This window comes from Eublepharis macularius, chromosome 7, assembly GCF_028583425.1.
Source record: "Eublepharis macularius isolate TG4126 chromosome 7, MPM_Emac_v1.0, whole genome shotgun sequence".
In the NCBI taxonomy this organism is placed as follows: Eukaryota; Metazoa; Chordata; class Lepidosauria; order Squamata; family Eublepharidae; genus Eublepharis; species Eublepharis macularius.
In genome coordinates, this window is record NC_072796.1 from 138669821 (window position 1) to 138693901 (window position 24081).

Genomic DNA, 24081 nt, shown 5'->3' on the forward strand with positions numbered 1-24081 from the left:
GAAGAAGTCAGTGGAGCCATGCCAGTCCCTCCTGGGCCTTGGCTGCTGGCCTCAGTGCAAGGAGGAGAGGTACTGGCCCAAGCAGCCACTTGAGCAGCCAGTGGAGCCACACCGGTACCTCCTGGGCCTTGGCCGCCAGCCCCAGTGCAAGGAGGAGAGACGCCGGCCTGAGCGGCCACCTGAGCAACTAGTAGAGCCACGCTACTCCCCCCCCCCCCGGGCCTTGGTCACAAGTCGGAGCAGCCCCCGGAGCATCAAGTGGAGCCACACCAGTTCCTCCTGGGCCTTGGCCGCCAGCCCCGGCACAAGGAGGAGAGGTGCCGGCCTGAGCGGCCATCTGAACAACCAGTGGAACCATGCTGGTCCCCCCTGGGTCTCAGTTGCAAGTCACAGCAGCCCTCAGAGCATCCAGCGGAGCCATGCCAGTTCCTCCTGGGGCTCAGTTACCAGCCTATGCAGCATCAGGGTTGGTGCAGGCCACCCCGAGGGTGGGAAGGTGGAGCATGCGGCCAGGGTACCCAGGGATTTAGAGCCCATTTTCTATACAACGAGCTTGGTTGCTAGTATATATACACACACAAACATTATTTTAAGAAACAAAGCTATCATTTAGAGGGGATTCAGAAAGAAAAAAAGAGGATTATAGAACATGATTGTATAGATCTAAAATAATTATATATAACAGAATATATAAAAACAAGAAATGTTTCTCCTCGACATCTCTGTTAATTTTTTTTTAATCCACTATCTCTAAAAGACAGTGATACTTACTTATATTGGAGTACACTTATCTTCAACATTTTAAGTTTCAAATTTCATAACTAACCTGTTTTACAACTGTATTGTTTGTTCCGTCATTACTAAAATAGATGATATATCAAAATACAAAAGTAAAATCTATTATACATCTCATAATACAGAAATAAAGGATATTTCTGTTCAAGATCTACTCCTTTATACATTTATATTCAAGATGTTACATTTCAATCTTATTCTTATAAAAATATTTATTTGTTTGTTTGTTTGTTTATTATATTTTTAACCCACCCTCCCCACAAGCGGGCTCAGGGCAAGGTACAACATTGATAAAATACAACATAAAAACAATAATCACAGCCTAAAAACAGCAATTAATAAAACCATTCCAAGACAGGCAGTCCTGCACTCCTGACCGTCAGCTTACAAAAAGGGGAGGTAGTAGCGGATAGATAGAATGCTGTACCCCTGGTACAGTCTTTAATGTTGGTTTTTAATGTGCCACTGGATTAAAATTTTGCTCCGTCAATGAACAATACTGGCTTTGAAGCTTGAAAAGACACACAGCAGAATAGTTTCAGGTGGATAGCCATATCGGTCTGTAGTAGAAGAACAAGTTTTGGGTCTAACAGCACTTTAGAGACCAACAAGATTTCTAGGATATGAACTTCCAAAAGTCAAAGATCCCTTGATACCACACAGCATGATTGATCCTTTGCTCTTTTGCTGCTTACTCCTGTCTCTTCTTTCCCACTGGACTAGATGTTCCCGCAGATTAATTTCAATTTATTTCAGGATCAGGATTCCTGACTTATTTGCTATTTATGACTTTGGCCGTGAAAAAAAGTAGTTAAGAAGACTCCTGACTTTGAAGTGGACAAATCATAGGAAACAACAGATGACAGCTTCACAAATGAGCTGAATTCCCTTCCTTGACAAGCATCCCCAACAGCATGCTAGAACTCCGGGTTCGCCACAAAATGAAGCCAGCCAATCTCTTCGAAGAGAGATCTGTCAGAAACGACTCCCGAGACTAAATGGCTAATTGCTTCATTAGACAAGGCAAGACTCCCGGGCTTGGCAGCCAAAGTCGAATGATCAGAGATGTCATGCTATCCAAAGCAAAGTGGCTTCCAGCCTGACATAAATCTCCAAGAATAAGTCAGACCTCACGTTGAGCCAACGTACAGCTTTCACACAGTATCTGCTTGTCTGGATTAACATGTCATCCACTCGAAGGACTCTGCCCCTGACAGCAACAGACACCACGTCTGCATACATGAAAAGTTAAGCAAGGCTCTTCCCATGGGCGCTTGCTGTTCCATCTACGAGTTTTGGCATTCAAAACAAAAAGGTTGGATTTAAATGCACTCGAGGCATTTCTCTAAAGAGGCAATCGACGTCCCCTCACCTGCACCTCTGACTGAAGGGATGCGTGCAAAGAAGTTGCTTTAAAAAATTAGATCCAGAGGAGTTAGCCGTTTTAGTCTGTAGCTGCGAAATAGTAAAGAGTCCAGTAGCATCTTTCTGGTTGTAATTTTCTTTATTTAAACCACAAACAACAACACAAAAACTATAAATAACAAACTTAAGAGTACAAAAACAATTCTAAAAAGAAGACACAACAGCAACACATGGATAAAGGAAAAAAGAAAAAGAAACCCGTAAACAAAGCTACAGATTGAGTTCTGATTTTCTCCGCCACAAACATAGATTATTTACAGAATCTCACTTATTTTAAGTTAAACATAAGGGCCCTCTTTTTTCTGTTCTTCATGGTTCTTAAACTATAAATCCAGATGTCATCAAGTCTTTATTATCCATTTCATGTAAAAAGTCTATAAACAGTTTCCACTCAGTCAAAAATGTAACTAATGTCTTTTCTCTAATCAGTGAAGTAAGTTTTGCCATTGATGCAAACTCCAAGACGTTTATCCACTATTCCTCCACTGTAGGCAATGTTGGAGTTTTCCGCTTTTGTGCATTGAGTACTTTTGCCACCGTAATCAAATGCATCTGATGAAGAGAACTGTGGTTCTTGAAAGCTTATTCTGCAATAAAGTTGGTGAGTCTTAAAGGTGCCCCTGGACTCTTTACTATTTTAAAAAAAATTAGAAGCAGGTTATCCATTGTAGATTATTAGGGTCAGCTCTTACAAATTGTATTCCTCTGGAAGAATCTAAAAGGCTATCTGATTGGTTTTTTTCCAGGGCTTTTTTTTCTGGGAAAACTGGTGGAACTCACTGGGTACCATATGTGTGCTGACATCACTTCTCGGAAGTGATGTCATCACTCAGGCCGTGGCACTCCGGGAGCACTTCCACACTCTACAGGGGGCCCGAATTGGCCTGGAACATGCCACTGCTACATAGGAGAGCATTCCTCTGCTCGGCAGTGGCCTGATCCTGGCTGTTTTGGACCCAAATTGGGCCAAATTGGGCCTTAAACGGTCCAGATCGGGCCCGAAACCGCCTGGAAGAGGCCTCTGCCATGCAGGGGAACCCTCCCCCACCCAGCAGCACTCCAATCCTGGCTGTTTTGGGCCCAAATTAGGCCAAAACTAGTCCAAAATGGCCAAAACAGGCCCCAAATTGGGCCCAAATTGGCCTGGAGCGGGCCACTGCCAAGCGGGGGAACCCTCTCCTGCTTGGCAGTGGCCCGATCCTGGCTGTTTCAGGCCAGAATTAGGCCAAAATGGCCCAACGTAGTCAAAACAGGCCCCAAATTACCCAGATCCTGGCTGCTGCTGCACGGGACAGCCCTCCCCTGACAGCGGCCCCATCCTGGCTGTTTTGGGCCCAAATACCTACCAGTCATGTGGGTATTTTTAAGAGGTGCTGGAACATCATTTTTTCCCCTTGTGTTTTCAAAAACTTGTCAATGAGACTTGATACTTAAGAAAACAGGCTTCTGAGCAGAGAGTTTGGAGAGGTTTGTATGATTTCTAAAATCAGCAGATAGTTGACAGAAGCACTGGAAAAGTAGCAATGGATTTAGGGAAGGACCTTCAGTGAAGTACATTTAGGTGAAGCAGTGAGAAATAATTCCTTAGTGTACTTTCGCAACAGATAAAAGCTCTTTTAGGGAGGTGAAAAGGGTTTTTTGGGGGGGGATTCTCCCCCCAAAACCTTCAGGATAGAGGTAACCTCTCTTAAATTTGGGTGCTAAGCTAGATCTACGGAGCACGTGTCGAACTAAGATCTTGGAGAGGCAGGTTCAAATCCCCATTCCTCCATGGAAGCTTGCTGAGTGACTTTGGGCCACTCGTACTCTCTGCTTAACCTACCTCACAGGGTTGTTGTAAAGATGAAGTGGAGAATGTTGTGCACTACTTTGTGCCCTCATTGGGGAGGATAGTGGAGTATAAATGAAGTAAATATATCAATAAGCTCTCCTCATTTCATGTTACTCTATTCCACATTCAGGTCCAGTCACACTTTAAAGACTGACTAGATTTCCAGGGTATGAGTTTTCAAAGGAAAGCTTATACCCTGGAAATCTAGTCGGTCTTTAAGGTGCTACAGGGCCCAGATCTTGCTCTTCTATTACAGACCAACACAGCTACTCACCTGAATGTATCTTATTTCAGTACCCTGGACAGAGGCATGACTCCAAACCTCCAAAGAGTTAAGAAGCTGCATAAATGCTAGGCAGCCAGACATTTTATTAGTGATATATCCTCCACACCCATATTACATGTCTCACTGTGGTATGTAAGGATACTTTCAGATGGATTGCCATATTGTACAGCAGAATTTGAGACCTGTAGCACTTAGAGATTTTCATGGTGTAAGCTTTCCAAAGTCAAAGTTTCTTTCTTCAGATATCTGAAGAAGAGAGCTCTGACTCTCGAAAGCTTAAGCCCTGAAAACCTCATTGGCCTCTAAGGTGCTACTGGACTGAAATCTTGCTGTGGTATATAAGTTGTTCATCCTGCCTGTCCTTCTAACAGAAACCGGATCCTGGGTCAGTAAAAACACTGGTGTGGTTGTGCTGCTGTTCTGTTTTCACTGGAAGATACAATTGCTCTTATTACAAGATGCCTTGACTCAAGAGAAAAGAATTGTCCTTTAGAAAGAGAGGGGCCATAACATAGCAGAATGAGCAGATGACTTGGACAGAAAAGGCCCAAGTTAAAATCTTCACACTACTACAAAGCACACTAATTGATCTAGGGCCATTCATTCTCTCCCAACCTAGCTGATATTACAGGCATAAAACACGTGTGTGTGGGGGGGGGGGAGAGAATCTCCCTGAACTGCTTGGGAGAAGGGGTGAGACTAAAATGACAATTAAAAAAATGGTTGATCAGATCTGGTGAAAAAGCTTATAGAAGCAGTTGATGGGCTGGCTTTCTCTGTTTTCTGCTTCCTCTCCCAGACTCCTTTTTAACCAGGAAATGGGAAAGGATCTACTCCACCAGCTCCTTCCATTAAGCTTTCCAAATGGATTCTGCCCATCATAGGCCTGGCTGAGTTCCATGCAAATTATGGCCCATTCCAACTGTACCAGCTTCACAGAACTCATAGATCAATGGGAGAGCCAGTTTGGTGTAGTGGTTAAGAGCACGGGACTCTAATCTGGAGAGCCGGGTTTGATTCCCCACTCCTCCACTTGAAGCTAGCTGGGGGACCTTGGGTCAGTCACTTAAGAGCAGCAGGACTCTAATCTGGAGAGGCAGTTTGATTCCCCACTCCTCCACTTGAAGCCAGCTGGGTGGCCTTGGGTCAGTCTCTTAAGAGCAGCAGGACTCTCATCTGGAGAGCCGGGTTTGATTCCCCACTCCTCCACTTGAAGCCAGCTGGGTGGCCTTGGGTCAGTCACTTAAGAGCAGCAGGACTCTCATCTGGAGAGCCGGGTTTGATTCCCCACTCCTCCACTTGAAGCCAGCTGGGTGGCCTTGGGTCAGTCTCTTAAGAGCAGCAGGACTCTCATCTGGAGAGCCGGGTTTGATTCCCCACTCCTCCACTTGAAGCCAGCTGGGGGACCTTGGGCTAGTCACGGCTCTCTGGAGCTCTCTCAGCCCCACCCGCCTCACAGGGTGTTTTGTTGTGGGGATAATAATGACATACTTTGTAAACCGCTCTGAGCGGGTATTAAGTTGTCCTGAATGGCGGTATATAAATTGACTGTTATTATTATATTATTATTATGTACAAATGTGTCCCTCTTAGCCATGTCTTCCCTGACAAATTGACAAGACTCTTCACCTCACGCCCGATTCCAGGCATGATAAGTAGCGAGTGCGACTAGATAAACTTAATCCAAACAGCTTTGACATTAAACCACGAAGGTATTACTCTGAAGGGTTTAACATATTAACGAACTCAAGACACCATTTCAAAATATTTATGGAAATCACTTTTTGCAAAGCTTACACAAGCGGAATAACAAAACCCTAAAAGTGATTATTAAAATCTGCCCTCAATTAAACATGGTGACACTTAAAAGCTTCTGCCTGACTTGCCTTACACACACACACACTCATCGTACCCATCCACACAAGAGAAACCCTTGACTATTTAACTTCTTTGAAATGCGAGAGAGGGGTTTGCATGGATTATTATTTTTTTTTTGGTTAAAAAAACTTAGTTCTACATTTGCAATTTTCGAAGGATTTGTGCCATTTACCTGGCCTCAAGATATCAAAATGATGTGGAAAATTACAGATCTTACTAATGTGAGAACTCTTTAGATGGGCTAATATTGATTTTGAAATGCGGAAGCTCATGTGGCATTCTTATCCCACCTTTTCTCTGATGCTTAGGGCAGCTAATGTGCTCTTCCTCTTCAATGTGTGAACCTCACAACATCCTTGTACGGTAGGTTAGGCTGAAAGAAGGTGAGCAGTCCACGGTCATCCAATAAACTGCCTAGTTCAGGGGACAGGGATGAAACTAGTTGTTCTATTATGGGACTGTGCTATTTGTTTTTATATAGTGGCTTTCTGAAGGGCTCAGGATACTTCAAACATATTGAATTGAATCTTAACCACTCTCTAGAGTTTTCCTGCCATCTCCATTTTTTTTGCATTCCTTGTAAGGTAAAAAGGTAAAGGTAGTCCCCTGTGCAAGCACCGAGTCGTTACTGATCCATGGGGGGACGTCGCATCACAACGTTTTCTTGGCAGACTTTTTACGGGGTGGCTTACCATTGCCTTCCCCAGTCATCTACACTTTACCCCCAGGAAACCGGGTACTCATTTTACCGACCTCGCAAGAATGGAAGGCTGAGTCAACCTTGAGCTGGCTACCTGAACCAAGCTTCCTCCAGGATCAAACTCAGGTCGTGAGCAGAGCTTGGGCTGCAGTACTGCAGCTTAACACTCCTTGTAACCTATCCTAAAACTGCTCCTGGGGCCCAGGGACCCCTTTGGAATAGTGCTCAATGCAGGTGGATATCAGGGGGTGCAGCTGGAAGGCAGAGTCAGCTAAAATCAAAGAACTGCCCTCCTCCTCTTGGGTCATGTTCTTATCCCCATTTTACAGATGGCAATGAGGAAGGCCACATGCCAAAAATCGCCCAGTGAGAAGAGGTATGAGGTGAGATATAAGCAGAGGATCTATAGGCTCATGGCTAATATACTGAACCCCTGTGCTATGCTAGCTATCAGTATTCAAGTAAGCAGACTTCTGAAGGAGACTACTATGTGAAACAGAGAGTAAGCACTCAAGAAATTAATCAGGCAAGAAGACCATGCTATTTGCGTGATGCCAGCTGCAATTAATGTATCAGAGCACCTGTTATTTGTAGTTTAATAGAAGGCTGCCCATATATACATACAGGGCTAGTCTAAGGAGTAGCTGAACACATATACCAATACACTTATAGGCAGGGCTTTTTTTCAGCAGGAACGTGGTGGAACGGAGTTCCGGAACCTCTTGAAAATGGTCACATGGCTGGTGGCCCCGCCCCCTGATCTCCAGACAGAGGGGAGTTTAGATTGCCCTCCGCGCCGCTCAGAGGCATGGAGGGCAATCTCAACTCCCCTCTGTCTGGAGATCAGGGGGCGGGGCCACCAGCCATGTGACCATTTTCTCCAAGGGCAACCCACTGAGTTCCACCACCTCTTTTCCCAGAAAAAAAGCCCTGCTTATAGGGTAGTGAAAGAAACTTCCTTTTGAGCTAATCATGCTAAAGTAGCTGTGGTAGTGAGTAGAGAAACCAGCTTCAAGAAGGACCAGTATTAACTGAACCCAGGCCGATGACAGAAAACAAAAAAATCACAGTTGGAATGCAGGAAAGGGGGTAACTAGAAGGAAACAAACTTGCTTCCGCTCCTGATATCAGCAGAGCCCCTCAAGGTCTTGAGGTGCTCCCATGACATTCAGGCGCCAGAGGTGGGGTGCTTGAGTGCCTTCAAACGTATCTCAGAATAGGGAGAGATTGCTCCCACAGAAATATATGGCTGCATACAATGAAGAGATTGTTTAGTAGTTGTGAAGTACGGGGTATTTATTTATTTATTTATTTGATTTATACCCCGCCCTCCCCACAGATGGGCCCAGGGTGGCTAACAGCATTCAAAAATATATTAAAGTCACAAAACCATAAAATCAATAATAATGTTTTAAAATCATTAAAATAGTCCAGGAGCAGGCTATTTAAACAAATATTGGGAGTCCGTATATGGGCATAGCAGATGACCGAGGGCAGCCTCAGAAAAAGTGGTGGTCTTAGATGGAAGGAGGACACTCGCTGGCACTCAGCCAAAGGCCCGGCAGAACATCTCCGTTTTACAGGCCCTGCGGAACTGTAATAGGTCCCGCAGGGCCCGGATATCTAGTGGGAGAGCATTCCACCAGGCTGGGGCCAGGGCAGAAAAAGCCCTGGCCCTGGTTGAGGCCAGACGGATGTCCTTCGGTCCGGGGACCACCAGGAGTTGCTTGTCTGCAGAGTGCAACACCCTGCAGGGGATGTAATGGAAGAGGCTATGCCTCTGCTATGCTATGCACTGCTATGTTCTCATAGCAATAGTTTTGCAAACCTTCTATGATGATGGCAAACTCACATATCTATCTGACCAATCGGGCTGTGACTCACAAAAGTTCATACTGAAATAAATGTTATTAGTCTTTAGGGTACCGTTTTGCAAGCTTTTTGGGCAGCCCTGTGCATTTGGAATCTTCACAAACATTCCTTGTAATATTGTAAACATGACAGTCAAGGCGCCCTTGGTAAATGATACACTTTCCATAGGGCAGGAACTGATAGAAACTTTATGGATGGGAAAGTGACAGGGGAAGAGTGAGATGTTCTTTGAAATTATAAACAATATTTCTGAAATGATAAGCAATGTTAATTGGGAAGTACGCGTGGCTAATGATGTCCAGAATTGTTCTGCCAATGTGAGACCACCAGATCATTGGGGTGGTCACTTGTATGGACCAATGTGGCCATCAATATTATAATTTATATTAATGAGCCAAAGGGGACAAAATGCCTTGCACAGCTATTGGAGCTCGGATGAGCGACGGGCAGAGAGAGGTCTTTACTTTCTGTGTCACTGTCCTCCTCCACGTATAACAAGCGTTGTAAATTTGCACTCTCTCACAGGACTCTTCTTTTTTTTTTAATAAAATTTCATTGGTGAGTGGAAAAACAAAAGAAATTTTTCCAAATTTAACACATATAATCCCATTTTTCCCCTTACTCTGTCCCCCACCCTTTTCCTCCCCCCTCCCTATTGACTTCCAACAGCTTTCCAACCCTTAACCCTTCTTATTACTTAAATCTATTTCATTTATATTTTCCTACCAACTTTGAATCATAATATCTCTTACTCTAAGCACATTCTTATTCTTTTACATAAACTCTATCAAACATACTATCAATATAGTATATCTCATATCAATATAACATAACAATATAGTATAATATATAGCAGGGATCTCTTACTTTAAACTTATTCTATTTCTTTTCTTATAGGCATATACTCCATCAAATACACTATTAATATAGTATATATTATAGTAATATATTATATATATATATTGTATGCTATGCCACCAATGTAGTACAGCACACAACACCATATAGCATAACCATATAATATGTTATAATGTAAAGTCTGATCCACTAACCCGTTATTTTATGTTATATATTATATATAGTATACCTCATTGAGATATCTATTTACCCCTTCTCATTATCTCATATATTCAATGTAAAATTCCCTTAAATATTATATTAGCTTAGATTATAATTACATTCCCCCTACTCTCTCACAGGACTCTTCATGTCTCTCTTCTTACGATTGGCTAAGGGACACTCGGCACACCAGTTGTGTGCAACAAACCACAATCGCTAGCTCAAGAGCACAGGACTTACGAACAAGGAATTGTACGTTTGTTTGCTTCTTCCGCCTGATCAGGGATGTTAAAATCACAGGAGGGTGCCTGCATTGGGAGATGCTGCTCCCACAAGCCAGTAACCATACATAGGCGCACCGATGTCAATGTGCATAATGTTGTGTGTAGAGGGCTAGCATAGGGTGGTTTTGCGTGTCCACTCACTCCATTCACAGAACAATTGAATCGTCTCCATGTATACATATAAAGCTAAATCTGGGTTCATTTCCCAAGCTTCCGCCCTCTTCATTTCGCACCATGTCCTTCAAAGAAATGATGAGTATGAACTTTGAGCACATGTTTTTTTCAAACTACTAATTAAAACTCTGCTTAAAAAGTGTAAACAATAAAAGCTATCAAGTTACCAAATGTTCCCCCATTATTCCCTGAACACCTCCTAAATCACAGGATGCTCAAGGAGAAATAGGAGAGAAAACTGAAAAGAGGAAGTGCTGGAGAAACTAAACAAGAACTAAAGGAAATATGTTGCAGTCCTGCCAGCCAACAACACCCTAAACAGAGTGGATATGCATAGACTCTTCTCTATGTAGTAAGTTACTAGTGACAACAACAACAGTAATAATAATAAACAATTGTGCTTATATACTGCTCTTCTAGTCAGACTGGTGCCCCATCGAGAGTGGTGAACAAGTTAGTATTATTATTATCCCCATAATACAGCTGAGGATCTGGGGCTGAGAGGAGTGGCTTGCCCAAGGCCACCTGCTGAGTTCATGGCAGGAGTGGGAGTCGAACCAGCAGAGGGCTGATTCACAACCCCACCACTTAACTACTGTTGTATCATCCTATCAAATGCCACGAGAAATTTATCTAGATTGGATCAAATTTCACAACCAAAGGGACTCCAGAAACAAACTACGACTACTGGAAAAGATGAAAGCATTTTTGGAGTGGGTCCAGGATGCATGCTTTAAGAACATAAGAAGAGCCCTGCTGGATCAAGCCAGTGGTCCATCTAGTCCAGTAGCTGATCTCAAACAGTGGCCAATCAGATACTCTGGAGGGCCTACAACAGGGCATAGAGGATGCGTCCTTCTCCTGATGTTGACTCCTTGCACTCATCTTCAGAGGTTTACTGCCTTTCAACATGAGTCACCATGGCTAGTACCCCCTGATAGTCCTCCATGACTTTGCCTAATCCCTCTTTTAAGCTTATATGCCCATGGCCATCACCACAGCCTCTGAATTCCACATCTTAATCTCTCGTTGTGTATAGAAGCATTCAAGTTTGTTGTTCGTTGCCACCCATGAACAACGAACATTGACAAACATGACTTGTTCATGGACATGTACGTTGTTCGTGGGGGCCAGCAGGCTCTCCTCCAGCCATCAAGATCCTTACTGCACCACTCCCAGAAACCTGACCTGAGCAGGCAGCAGGAAATGTTCCAATAATAAATAATAGCTTGGCTCCAGAGCCTGGCAGCAGCCCTGGAACCTGAAGGGGTTGATCCCTTCCACATCACTCCCAGAAACCTTACCTGAACAGGCAGCAGAAAAGATACTAGTAATAAATAATAGCTTTGCCCAGAACCTGGCAGCAGCCCTGGAACTTGAAGAGGTAGATTCCTATCCCACCACACACAGAGAAAATTCAAGCTCCAATGCACTCTCCCTGTCTCTCTCTCAAAATGCCAACAGCAACTGTCTCTCCCGCACTGTCTGCAAAACCAGAGCTGGGAGCCCCCCTCCCCCCTGCTCTTTGCTTCCTTGTAACAAATTTCGAGCTCCACACTTGAAAGGAAGACCTGCCTAGCAAGCTAAATTGTGCTTAGATTGGGGTTTCCAGGGCAACAGCAGGAGTTCAGACAGAGTTCAGGCAGTCCCTGCCTCCGGTTGCCAAGGGGATTGATTGCAGGTGCCAGACTGTCTGGCTTGAGGAACAGCAACAAACAAGGCTTGCAACGACCACCTGTTCATTTAGAATGGGGCCTCAGGAACAGCTTGTCCACGAACAGCTGATTGGGCTGTTTGTGGATTTTTTTAGTTCGTATTGCTGTTCATGCCCATCTCTACTTGTCCACTCTCTCTATCTTGTGCGTAATTTTATAAACCTCTATCATGCTCCCCCTCCCACTTCGGCAATGCTTATTTGGATCATCTTGCTTCATTCAACTTTTAATCCACTAATCTTTGCTCCATTAAAAAAGAGCACACCTCCTCATGGCCATCTTAGCACACCACATTCCACCCCACGCACACATTTGTTTCCATCTGTACAACGTGCCCTTTGAAGTTTGGATAGCACTTTTATATCTTTGTCATTTTCTCTCACCGGATAAAGGAGGCTTCGGAAAGACTGGGGGATGCAACTGCTTATGAAAGAGTGTGACAAAATGAAAGGACAGACCGAACCAATCCCAGCGTGAGAAACAGAAGGAAGGAAGAAGAAAAGAGGGCTGAGGATAGCCACAGCCGTATGAAATACACTCACAGCCCATCTCGCAGCTCTGGTGTGTCACTGGGCGTCCCGAGAGATTTCAGGCTTCTTTCCAAAGAAGTCACTGTGGAAAGAAGAGCACTGTTAGTAGTTTTTTTATAGGACAGCTTTCAAGAGTTAGTAGATAGCATCCTTTGGGGCGGATCCAACCGGAAAAAGAAAAACAGGGTCCGATGCGATCATCAAAAAAGACGGTGCTGGAGATTATGGGATCTGCATGTGTTAGGAGACAGGCTAGAGATCCCAGATTCCCCCTTATTTTATTTTGTGGTTATGAGAACAAATATTCTACTCATGCCATTCTACAAACACTTTCCTGAGAGTAACCCCCATTGAACTGACTTGAGTAGGATTCTGAGTAGACCGCCTTAGGATTGATCTCTCTCTGTGTTACATACACTGTGTAATTTGCTGTTATTGATACGTGCAGAATAAAGATGGATATATTTAGAATACTGTCTGACAACGCTGCCTATCCTAACACTATTATTTATATTATTGTTCCCAGTAGGTGCAGTTTCTCTCTTCAGGACTGAGGTAAATTGAGAACCTGGAAATATTTTGCTTGAAGGTTTAAAATTAAGCACACTTCAGACAAACACAAACCGTTAACCGTATTTTAAATTAAAGCAACAACAGGAAGTTCGCAGAACAAACATGAAATCACCTCATTAAAATATTTTCCATGAATCTTAGATATGCTTCATCTCTATTCTTTCCAAACCCTCTCGCTAGGCTGCCAATTTAGAATCACCCCTGATGTGACAGAAAATTGTAATTTTAAATTATTTTTATAAGTAAAACTAATGAAAGCAGAGGGCACAATTCATCCAACGCTTGGCATGTTTAAATATCATTGAATTTAGTGGGGGAGATGTAACCAAGCTCATAAATCTCTGTTTAAATCAATGGGACTTATATGTACTCAGTGTGGCCTGGATCGTGCCTCATAGTTGTTAAAAACACATCCAGGCAGTCAAAATTTATCTCCTAGCCTCTCATTATTTCTTTTCCTTGCAACCTACAGCCAGCGTGGAACCGTAAATGGGTGGTTTTCACTAACAACTCTCAGCCTTTTCTGTTAGCAGAAACTTTCCGGAAGCATCGCACATACGATAATTGCCTGCTTTTTTGAGCGTGCCTGCTTCCGCGGCCTCCACATATCAATCCGAAGCTGGACCTCGTACAGCAACCGCTTCAAAGGTGAAACGTGACAGCATCTAAAAATATATCAAGGTTAATTAGACTTTCCGAACAGGCCCTCTCGCCACAGCACAGATGTGCCACGTGAAAATTGTTGGAGGAGGAGATGTAGTGGCAAACGCGGTCGAATTGGGAGGCTGTCTTTCCAGCGTTTTCAAGATATTGGAAAAGAAGGAAGAGATGTGTAAGGTTTCTATTCTTGAAAACACAACAGGGGAAAATGGAGCAGTGTGTTCAGAGGAGTAGAGCCAGCATTCGGGATTGGCATCCATAGCTTGCTGCTGTGGCCCACTGACAAAAGAAGGAATACTGTCCTCCGACAAGACCCCTCTAGCTGGACCCACTTATAGGTAGATAGATATAATGGGTTGCCAGCTCTGGGTTGGGAAATTCCTGGAGATTTTGGGGGTGGAGCCTAGGGAAGGTGGGATTTGGGAAAGGGAAGGGACCTCAGCTGAGTATAATGCCATATAGTCCATCTTTCAAGGTAGCCATTTTCTCCAGGGGAACTGATTTCTGTCGCCTGGAGATCAGCTGTAGTTCCAGGAACTCTCCAGCCACCACCTGGAGGCTGGCCAGCTCTGGATTGGGAAATCCCTGGAGATTTTGGAGTCGAGCCTGGAGAGGGCGAGGTTTGCAGAGGGGAGGGGCCTCAGCAGGAAATGATGCCATACAGTCCACCTTCAAAAGTAGCCATTTTCTTCAGGGGAACTGACCTCTGTCAGCTGGAGATTAGCTGTACTTCTAGTTGTCCGGTCACCACCTTGAGGATGGCAACCCTATGTGATGACATCCCATTTCCAAACCCAGAAATTAGGAAATTTAAATTCGACACCCTCCAAACTTTCGTTCGTTCGTTCGATCGGTTGATCGGTCGGTTGTTCATACTTTTATTCCATTCCATACTTTTTTTTGGGGGGGGGTGGCACTTAGACTTCTAGTTCTCAATGAAGTCAATGCCTGGATTCATGGTGCCACCCAGCCTATTATGAGGCTTGAAGAAACCACACCAAAGGCTTGACAAAAACAAGAAGAAACAGATTTGCTTTCAGTAGTATGTGTGGCTTGATTGTATCCTTGTTTTCCTTTTTTTTCCAGCCCTCTTAGGGCCAAGCTACACATGACGAATGACACTTGAACAGCAAGTGTATTTCTCCCTGTTCACTTGCCCTCCACTCAATCCACTTGCCATTCGAGTGTCATTCGTCATGTGTAGCTTGGCCCTCTGTATCACAATCACAAAGTTACTGGAGAACTGGGGCCTCAGAAAGCTTAACAGTTACAAAAGCGGGTTAATAATAACACACTTTGTAAACTGCTCTGAGTGGGCGTTTTGTCCTGAACGGCAGTATATAAATTGAATGTTGTTGTTGTTATTTTGTTTGACTGATTCAGAAACAGCATGGAACAGAAAGTCTTTTAACTGTTTTTGCCAAGGAGCAGTACCCAAACCCTACCTATCTTCAAAATATCTCAAGTCCCTAATGGATTTCTTGCCTAGCCCACAGACTTCCTAAGTCTTCACCCACCCAAATCCAACAACACCCAATTCTATCAGTTAGCCATCTGTTAAACCATCTAACTTTTCATTTTCTTTCATCATTCCAGTCCACAATTTGAAAGTGACCAGCTGAGGGCAGAACTTGAAATCATCCATCTCATAGCCATACTAAGAAAATTCTCTAAACTCAATATATCTGGATAAGCCACCTAGTCTACCTTAGGCTTGCCAGCCATCAGGTGCTAAAAACAACAAGACTGACGTCCCTGTGAATTAACAATCAAACTGGCAATATTCCAAACAATTTCTCTCTTTAAAGTGCAAAGTGCATATATAGTGCATATGTCATTGTGAAAACTATAGTTTTAACTATAGTGCATATGTCATTGTTAAAGCTATAGTTTTAACAATGACATTATCAATACTTCATTACAACCACCAACACACAACTCTATATATCATGTAAATTACCTAATAAATATTTCATATACAATAAATATGCAATAAATGTTGTACAATAAATATCAATGAATGAAAATAGTAAATACAGCTTGCACTACTAGTCTATTAAGCACAATAAGGTGCAACCTCGGTCCATAGGCTCTTATGGTATATATTTATTGCATATTTTGTAGCCACCAGGTGGTAGCTGGAAATCTCCCAGAATTACATCTGATCTCCAGATGACAGAGATCAGTTCCCCTGGAGAAAATGGCTGTCTTGGACGGTGGACTCTATGGCATTATACCATTCTGAGGCCCCTCTCTTTCCCAAACCACGCCCTCTCCAGGCTCCACCCCTCAATTTTCCAGGAATTTCCCAACCAGGAGCTGAAAACACTATACCGTCATTCCAAACTATCCCTGTACGAGTGAAATGGTGCAGAGTTGTTTACGCTCTTCCTCACCTCAAGGAAACAGGACTCCGTTGTAAAAGCTTCGCTACACACACACACATATTGTAAGCCATTAATAAATGGATCGGAGAAAGAAAGCTATTTGCATATCCAGACCTTCCATCTGTCCAAGACGAGGCGCTTCCCCGCAGTATATTCTCCAGCAATTAGTCCCTCAGATATGATATATTGTACATTTTATTAGTGTTCTTAATTCATGTATTTATACGATGTTTATTGTCAGGCAAGCTATGAACGAAGCAATTAAACACGTCGCTAAATAGGTAGGTTCAATTATGGGAAGCAGAAGCTGCGCAGGGCTACTTAACTCAACCTCCAACCTCAAACGGCAGGGCTTTTTTTCGGGGGGAACGCAGCAAAACGGTGTTCCGGCACCTCTTTAAAATACTCGGCAATAGTGTGTGAAAATAATATTACTTCAAAGAATCCCGCGTGTTTCGTCCTCATTTCCCTCTTGAGAGTTCCGCCACCTCTTTTCCAAGAAAAAAACCCGGACTATTATAATTTAGCCATACTGCCTTTACAGAGATGCCCGTCTGAACAATTCTATTTTCCTCGTTTGCAAATTGACAGAAACACGGGAGCCTTCCTGACCTCCTCAAGCAAGCCATTCCACAAGGCAGCGGGCACAACAGAAAACGTGCATGGACCTTGCCATTTTCACGGCGGCATGCCCAGGAGACCTGCTCAGAGGAGCGAAGCTGTCATGGCAGAACATAGCAAAAAAGATAGTTCCATAGATATGAGGGGCAAAGGCCATGCAGGGCAGTGTATGTGATACCCGGTCTCTTGTTTCGAACCCAGTAACTGATGGATGGACAATGGAGTGACTGCTGAATGGGAGTGGTATGCATGTTCTTTCTAGTTCCTGATAATAACTGAGCTGCAGCATTCTGTAGTAAATGGATTCTCTGAGTTGTCTTCAAGGGCAGGCCTCTGTAGAGTGCATTGCAGTAGTCTAGCCTTGACGTTACTGTGGCATGGATCCAAGTGGCCAGATAAGCATGTAATGGAGTTATTCCCAATTGTGGGGGAGGGCGTTACTTAAAACAGGCACATGGGAATCAAAATCTTGAAAATGCTTGATAATAGTGCTTGAAAATAATATTATATCAAAGAATCCCGTGTATTTCTTCCTCATTTCCCTCTTGAGAGTCCCACCACCTCTTTTCCCAACCCCCCCCCCCATCAAATGGCATGTCCAAACCTCAGTGTCGGCCAGCTGACCAAGTCCAAAGTCCAAAGGCCACATCCAGCCTGTGAAACAATCGTATATCTGGCCCTGGCCCTCCTAAATGTGAAATCATGACATGAGAACAATTGTTCTCCTAAGGAGAGCTGGGGGGGATTCCAAAATTGTGCAGTGGTTAGAGACATTCTAGAATCATAGAACTGAAAGAGTCCTCCAGGGTCATCTAGTCCAACCTCCCGCACAATGCAAGAAATTCACAGCTACCTCCCCCTCACCCACCCCAGTGACCCCTGCTCCATGCCCAGAAAATGGCAAAACACCATCAGGATCCCTAGTCTAAGGAAAATTGCTTCCTGACCCCAAAGTTGGGATCAGCATCACCCTGGGCATGTAAGAAGGGGCCACAAGAAGTAAGCACTGATGTAACCTTTCATGCCCTCCCTCTCATGATCTGCCCAGATTCACAGAATCAGCCGTGCTGTCAGATGGCCATCTAGCCTTTGCTTAAAAACAGCCAAAGAAGGAGAGCCCACCACCTCCCGAGGAAGCCTGTTCCACTGAGGGACCTCTCTAACTGTCAGGAAGCTCTTCCTAATGTTTAGACAAAAACTCTTCTGAACATTAATAGTGTGCCAACAATGTTCCTACAGGATGGGCCTATCAAAAGCCCCTCCGGGTCAACTGTTTGGCTGTTTTGTGAAACGTCACACTGATGGACCACTTGTCTGACCCAGCAGGACTCTTCTTATGTTCTTATGTTAGCTAAATAAAACAGCTGCATGCATAGGTGATAACAGCTGTCATGAGAGACTGGCTGATTCCGCACACGTTGGATAATGCACTTTCAATGCACTTTATCCATCGTTTGAGGTGGATTTTTTGTTCCGCACACGAATAAATCCATTACAAATGATCTATAAAGAGGATTGGAAGTGCATTATCCAACGTGTGCGGAATCACTGGATGACTCCACGCCCTCTTGCTGGACTCCTGGGAGCATCTCTTGAGCCACTGCTGGAAACAGATTGCTGGATGAGAGCAACCTCTGATCTAATCCAGCAGCCCACTTCTTACCCTCTTGTGCTGAGATTCTGTTATACAGCCTGACTACCTGGAGGCAGTCAAATTGTGAGGGAGTCAAGTTGTGAGGCAGTCAAGTTGTGAGACAGAATACATTTCCGCCATTCAAGGGTGAAGCATCAAGAGGCTCCCAAGAATACAAGGACCATCCATATGCCGTATGGTATATTAATACATGGGCGATGTGTACTGGGGAGGAAAGGTGGCATGGTATAGCACAATCTCATCAGTTCTCGGAAGCCAAGCAGGGTTGTTCCAAGACCTCCAAGGAAGATGTGGGTTACTCTGGCAATGGCAAACCACCTCTGCTTCTCATTTCCCTTGGAAATCACATGCTGAGGTTGCCGTACGTTGGTTGCAACTTGACATACATAGCAGTAGCAGTGTGCGTGAACAAGATCTTAGGATACAGGTGGATAGGAAGCTAAATATGAGCAGTCAGTGTGACACAGCAGCAAAAAAGGCAAACACAGTCTTGGGGTGTATTAAGAAAGGCATAACATCCACATCACAGGATGTCATTGTCCCACCATATACAACATTGGTCAGGCCCCAACTGGAGTTTTGTGTGCAGTTCTGGAGGCCTCACTTCAAAAAGGATGTGGACAAATTGGAAAGGGGTGCAGAGGGGAGAAACCAGGATGATCAGGGGCCTGGAGACCAAGCCCTACAAGGAGAGACTGAGGGACCTGGGAATGTTCAGTTTGGAGAACAGGAGGTTGAGGGGAGACATGATTGCCGTCTTTAAGTATTTAAAAAGCTGTCAGGGGAGAGAAGGGAGCTGTTCCTGTTGGCGGCAGAGGATAGCACTCGAAACGAATTTAAACTACAGGAGGGAAGGTACCAGCTGGACATTAGGAAAACCTTCTTCACCTTAAGAGTGATTTAGCAGTAGAATCAGCTGCCTAAGGATGTGGTGGGTTCCCCCTCCTTGGCAGTCCACAAGGAGCAGCTGGACGAATCCTTGTCGGGGATGCTTTAGGCTGTTCCTACATTGGGCAGGGGGTTGGACTAGATGGTCTCTAAGACACCCCCAACTCTATGATTCTATAATGTGTACAGGCAAGTTTTATGTATGCATTTACTTAATTCATTTATACCCCAACTCTCTCCCTAGTTGGGACTCAACCCAACTTATATCATCTTCTCTCCTCCATTTTATCTTCACAACCCCCCAAGGAGGCAGATTATGCTCACAGTGTGACTGGCCCAAGGTCACTCAGTAAGCTTCCATGGCAAAGTGGAGATATGAATCTGGGTGTCCTGAACTCTAGTCTGACACTCTAAACCCCACAACACACTGGCTAAGAATTCCAACCAACTACCTGTGAAACTGCTCTCAGAGGGCCAAGCTGCAAGTGATGAATGACACTTGAACGGCAAGTGGATCGAGTGGAGGGCAAGTGAACAGGGAGAAATACACTTGCCATTCAAGTGTCATTCGTCACTTGTAGCTTGGCCCTGACAGAGAAGTTTCTGGCAGTGTGTGAGAGCAGTTTCCCTATCCCCTCGTCACACTGCATGAACAGAAAATGGCATCGCGCTGCTGGAAAATGATTAACTGTACACTGAGTATATAGTGCATTTAACACAGTAACATGCAATGCATTTGGCATACACACCATTAGCATTAATCCGGAAGATGCTTGCAGACGTTTCTTGAAAGAGCTCCTGTAGTTCATTAGGATCAATCTGAGTGGCTGCAGACAAAAAGAGAGAGAGAGAATTGTTAATGCACCGGGAAACCATTTGTGGCCTGCACCCAATGTGGTCAAGTGACTCTACATGTATTAGCATTTCTACAGAGCTTTCAGCGTTCAAAGTATTTTGCGTACATCCACCATCACAGCAATCCTTACGACAGTCTTGTAAGGTAGGCCACTTCGATTCTCAAATTGCAGCCAGGAGGATGACATAAAGCCGCTTACTGAGTCTGTATGCCTGGCGGAACAATTTCAGAGTTGACGATGAGGAAACTGAAATGGTCCGAGATTTTCTTTTACTGGGCTCAATCAACAACCAACAGAGAGACTGCAACAAGGAAATCAGAAGGAGATTGAGACTTGGAAGAGCAGCTGTGAGGGAGCTAAATAAGATTCTTAAACTTAAAGATGTCTCTCTGGGAACCAAGATCAAGATAATCCAAACTATGGTATTCCCCATTACGATGTATGGATGTGAAAGTTTGACAGTGAAGAAAGCTGACAGGAACAAAATCGATTCATTTGGAATGTGGTGCTGGAGGAGAGTTTTGTGGATATCTTGGATGGCCAAAAAGACAAATAAGTGGGTACAAGACCAAATCAAGCCTGAATTCTCCCTGGAAGCTAAAATGACAAAACTGAGGCTATCGTACTTTTGTTCACATCATGAGAAGACAAGATTCTCTTGAAAAGTCAATTAATGCTAGGAAAAGTGGAAGGCAGTAGGAAAAGAGGAAGACCCAAAATGAGATGGCTTCACTCAATAAAAGAAGCCATGTCCTCTATTTTGCAGGATCTGAGCAAGTCTGTTAATGATAGGATGTTTCGGAGGTCTTTCCTTCATAGAGTCGCCATTGGTCAGAGGCGACTTGACGGCACATAACACACACACAAACACACACACACAAACACGGAGTTTGTGGCAGAGATGAAATTTTAATGAGAAACCTCCCAGATTTCAGCTTTGCCATCGTGTGACACTGCTGATAAGATCAATATTAATATTTGTAATATTCATTTATAGTATTCTTTCCCGAGCCAGGCACCAAAACAAGAATGGGGTGTGTGGATAAAGGGTCTACAGGGGACTGTTGAAGGAACCATTGCAGCCGAGGGGTTAAGCACTGCATCCACTCGAGCATTCTCTTCTGCCAAGACCCTCCGCCATCCTTCGTTCATGTTGTCTTGGCAAAACACTAGTGGAGGAACACACATTTGCCAAGACAGCATATCTGGGCCAAGCTACAAGTGACAAATGACACTTGAATGGCAAGTGTATTTCTCCCTGTTCACTTGCCCTCCACTCAATCCACTTGCCAGGCAAGTGTCTTTCGTCATGTGTAGCTTGGCCCTCAGAAGCCCCCATTACACCTGTTTTCCAGTGACACCATTGGTGCGGATACCAACAAACATGGGGGGAAGCCTTCATTTATTTTTATTTATTTATTTTAATTTAATTTAATTTGTATTCCACTCTCCCCGCAAGTGGGCTCGGAGCACATCACAACATTTTAAAATGTACTGTAAACTAGAATAAAATTTAGCAGCAAGATAAACATCAATAATAACACAACTCTAAAAACAGCAATACACATATTGCCCCACCCACTCAGCCCAAATAACCTGTGGGGCAGGATGGCCAGTTATAGATAGTTACAGAAACTAGGGGGGCGTATGCTCCCCCCATGGGAGGAGGCCGATATAAACACCTTAGTTGGCCAGCCCGCCTCAATTACCATATGCCTGGCAGAAAAGCTCTGTCTCGCAGTTAGGGCTGCCAGGTCCCTTCATTCCCCTGGCAGAAGATTGAGACGCTGGCTCCTACCTCTTTTTCTCACTGTGTTGTCCTCATGCGTGCATGCACAGTGTACGCACACAGTCCCAGCAGGTGTAATGATGTCACTTCCGGGAAGTGACATCATCACATGGGTCAAAAGGCAGCATGGGCGCCCTTTGACTCGCAGCTGAATCACCCCACTGCAGGGCACAATATGGCCCAAAACAGGCCCGCTGCAGGGCATGAATCAGGCCACTGTGGTGCGGGGGTGCGCCGCAGTGGCCGGGGGTGTGCTGCGCCACCTGGGGGGTGCCCCAGGGGTGTTCTCCCCTGCTGGTCATGTAAGTGGGGGCAGGTAGATGGTGGGAGCAGGGGATCCCCCACCCCGGGCAGGGGAATGACACTCCTACTTGCAGGCCCGGCAAAAGGATAACAAATCCAAATGAGCCTGAGTTGACGCAGGGAGTTCCACCAGGTTGAGGCCAGGGCCAAGAGTTTCACTAGGACTCTGGTTGAGGCAAGGCGAAACTCCCTAGAGCCAGAGATCACCAGTAAGTTTTTATCTGCCAAACAAAACAGCCTTCAGGGAACATATGGCGAGAGGCAGTCCCGCAGGTATGCTGGTCTCTGTCCACTAAGGACCTTAAAGGTTAAAACCGAAACCTTGAACCTGATCTGGAATTCAACTGGGAGCCAGTGCAGCTGGTGCCAAACTCGGGTTCTATGTGACCCAAACGGTGTCCCAGTCAGAATGCACGCCGCTACATTCAGTTGCAGTTTCCGGAGCAGTCTCAAGGGCAGCCCAGCATAGAGTGAGTTGCAATCGTTCAACCTGGAGAGTTCAACTGTTGCGTGGATCACTGCAGCTAGGTCACTGGTTGAGAGGTTGGGGACAAGTTGCTTGGCCTGGCGAAGATGAAAACATGCAGACCTGGCAACTGCCGCTATTTAGACAAAGGCTGCATTGCCTCTGAGGCAGTCGTTCAAGGTGGCTTGCAAAGTAAAACATAAACCAATAAAGAATTCAATGAATTGTTTTTTTCAAAACCCAGCATTGAAAGCTGGGCAGTGTTCTTGGACAAAACTGAATTGCCTCAAACCAGGGGTCATTTCGTAGAAAAAGAGCTGGAGGAACTCATTAGCATAACTCATTAGCATATGCAACTCCCCTTGACATCACCAGAATTGTGTCATTTGCATAACTGATTTGCATATGCCACACCCCCTGACATCACCTATCCTGGCTGTTTTGGACCCAATCCAGGCCATTCAGGACCGAAATTGGGCCCAAAATGGCAAAAAGGGGCTGAAAATGGCCGAAAAGGGGCCCAAAATGGTCAATATCAGGCCGCTGCTGAGTGGGAGAGTGATCTGCCACCCGTCAAGAGGCCCAATCCGGGCCATTTCAGCCCCAATCCAGGCCGAAACGGACCCAAAATGGCTGAGAGTCAGGTGGGCGGGGCCACCTGTCATGTGACCTCTTTAAAGAACTGCCGGAACTGCGTTCCTGCACAGTCCCCCTCAAAATGAGCCCTGCCTCTAACTGATTTGAACTTTTAGAAGCAGGACCCCCCCCCTACACATACACATCATTTTGCACTTAAAGATAGAACTAGAATTGTCCACATTCTGAAGGCTGAAGATAGTGTTGAAGCAAATCTCAAAGTGGGGGAATAGAGGGGCGACAGCCTCTTTTATCTCAGCTTGAAAGTTCATACCAAGTTATTTAGGTGAAGAACTGATCTGCTAAAGTAGGATGAAATCAGTTTTACAATCTCTGACTCTCAATGCCCTTTCTCTCATCCTGCCCAATGGTTCAATAACAACTTAATTATCCCAGGCTGGGAGACAGGAGGGGGAGGCCGAAAGAGCAGGTTGTTTGTGCTGGAACCCTCCTTACAATTTAGAATGGATGCCAGGCGAAGCAGAAGCAGTCAAGAGCAAACACCCAAGCTTGGGTCTGAAAAGAAGCAATTTGAGGAGAACAGGTCCTCATCGCCAGGCATAGCAAAAAGATTTAGCAGCACAGATATGCGCTGAGATTGTAAATTGAATAGGGAGGGGGGTACATGGAGATGGCTAACACAAGGCACAGCGTCTCATAAAAATTAAATGAGCCAGACTTCATAAAAAGCAGTGCTA

At 44.7% G+C, this 24081-nt stretch overlaps 1 protein-coding gene across 3 annotated transcripts in view; it reads right to left on the minus strand.

Moving 5' to 3' along the window:
* TSNARE1 (t-SNARE domain containing 1) overlaps positions 1 to 24081 on the minus strand; it is a 635428-nt gene that overhangs the window by 371831 nt on the left and 239516 nt on the right. For all 3 annotated transcript variants that reach the window (XM_054984298.1, XM_054984299.1, XM_054984301.1), the window contains exons 4-5: positions 20082 to 20159; positions 12562 to 12631 (exon numbers count right to left, since the gene is read on the minus strand). In XM_054984298.1, coding sequence (XP_054840273.1) covers positions 12562 to 12631; positions 20082 to 20159 — 148 coding nt within the window. The remainder of the gene's footprint in view (positions 1 to 12561; positions 12632 to 20081; positions 20160 to 24081) is intronic.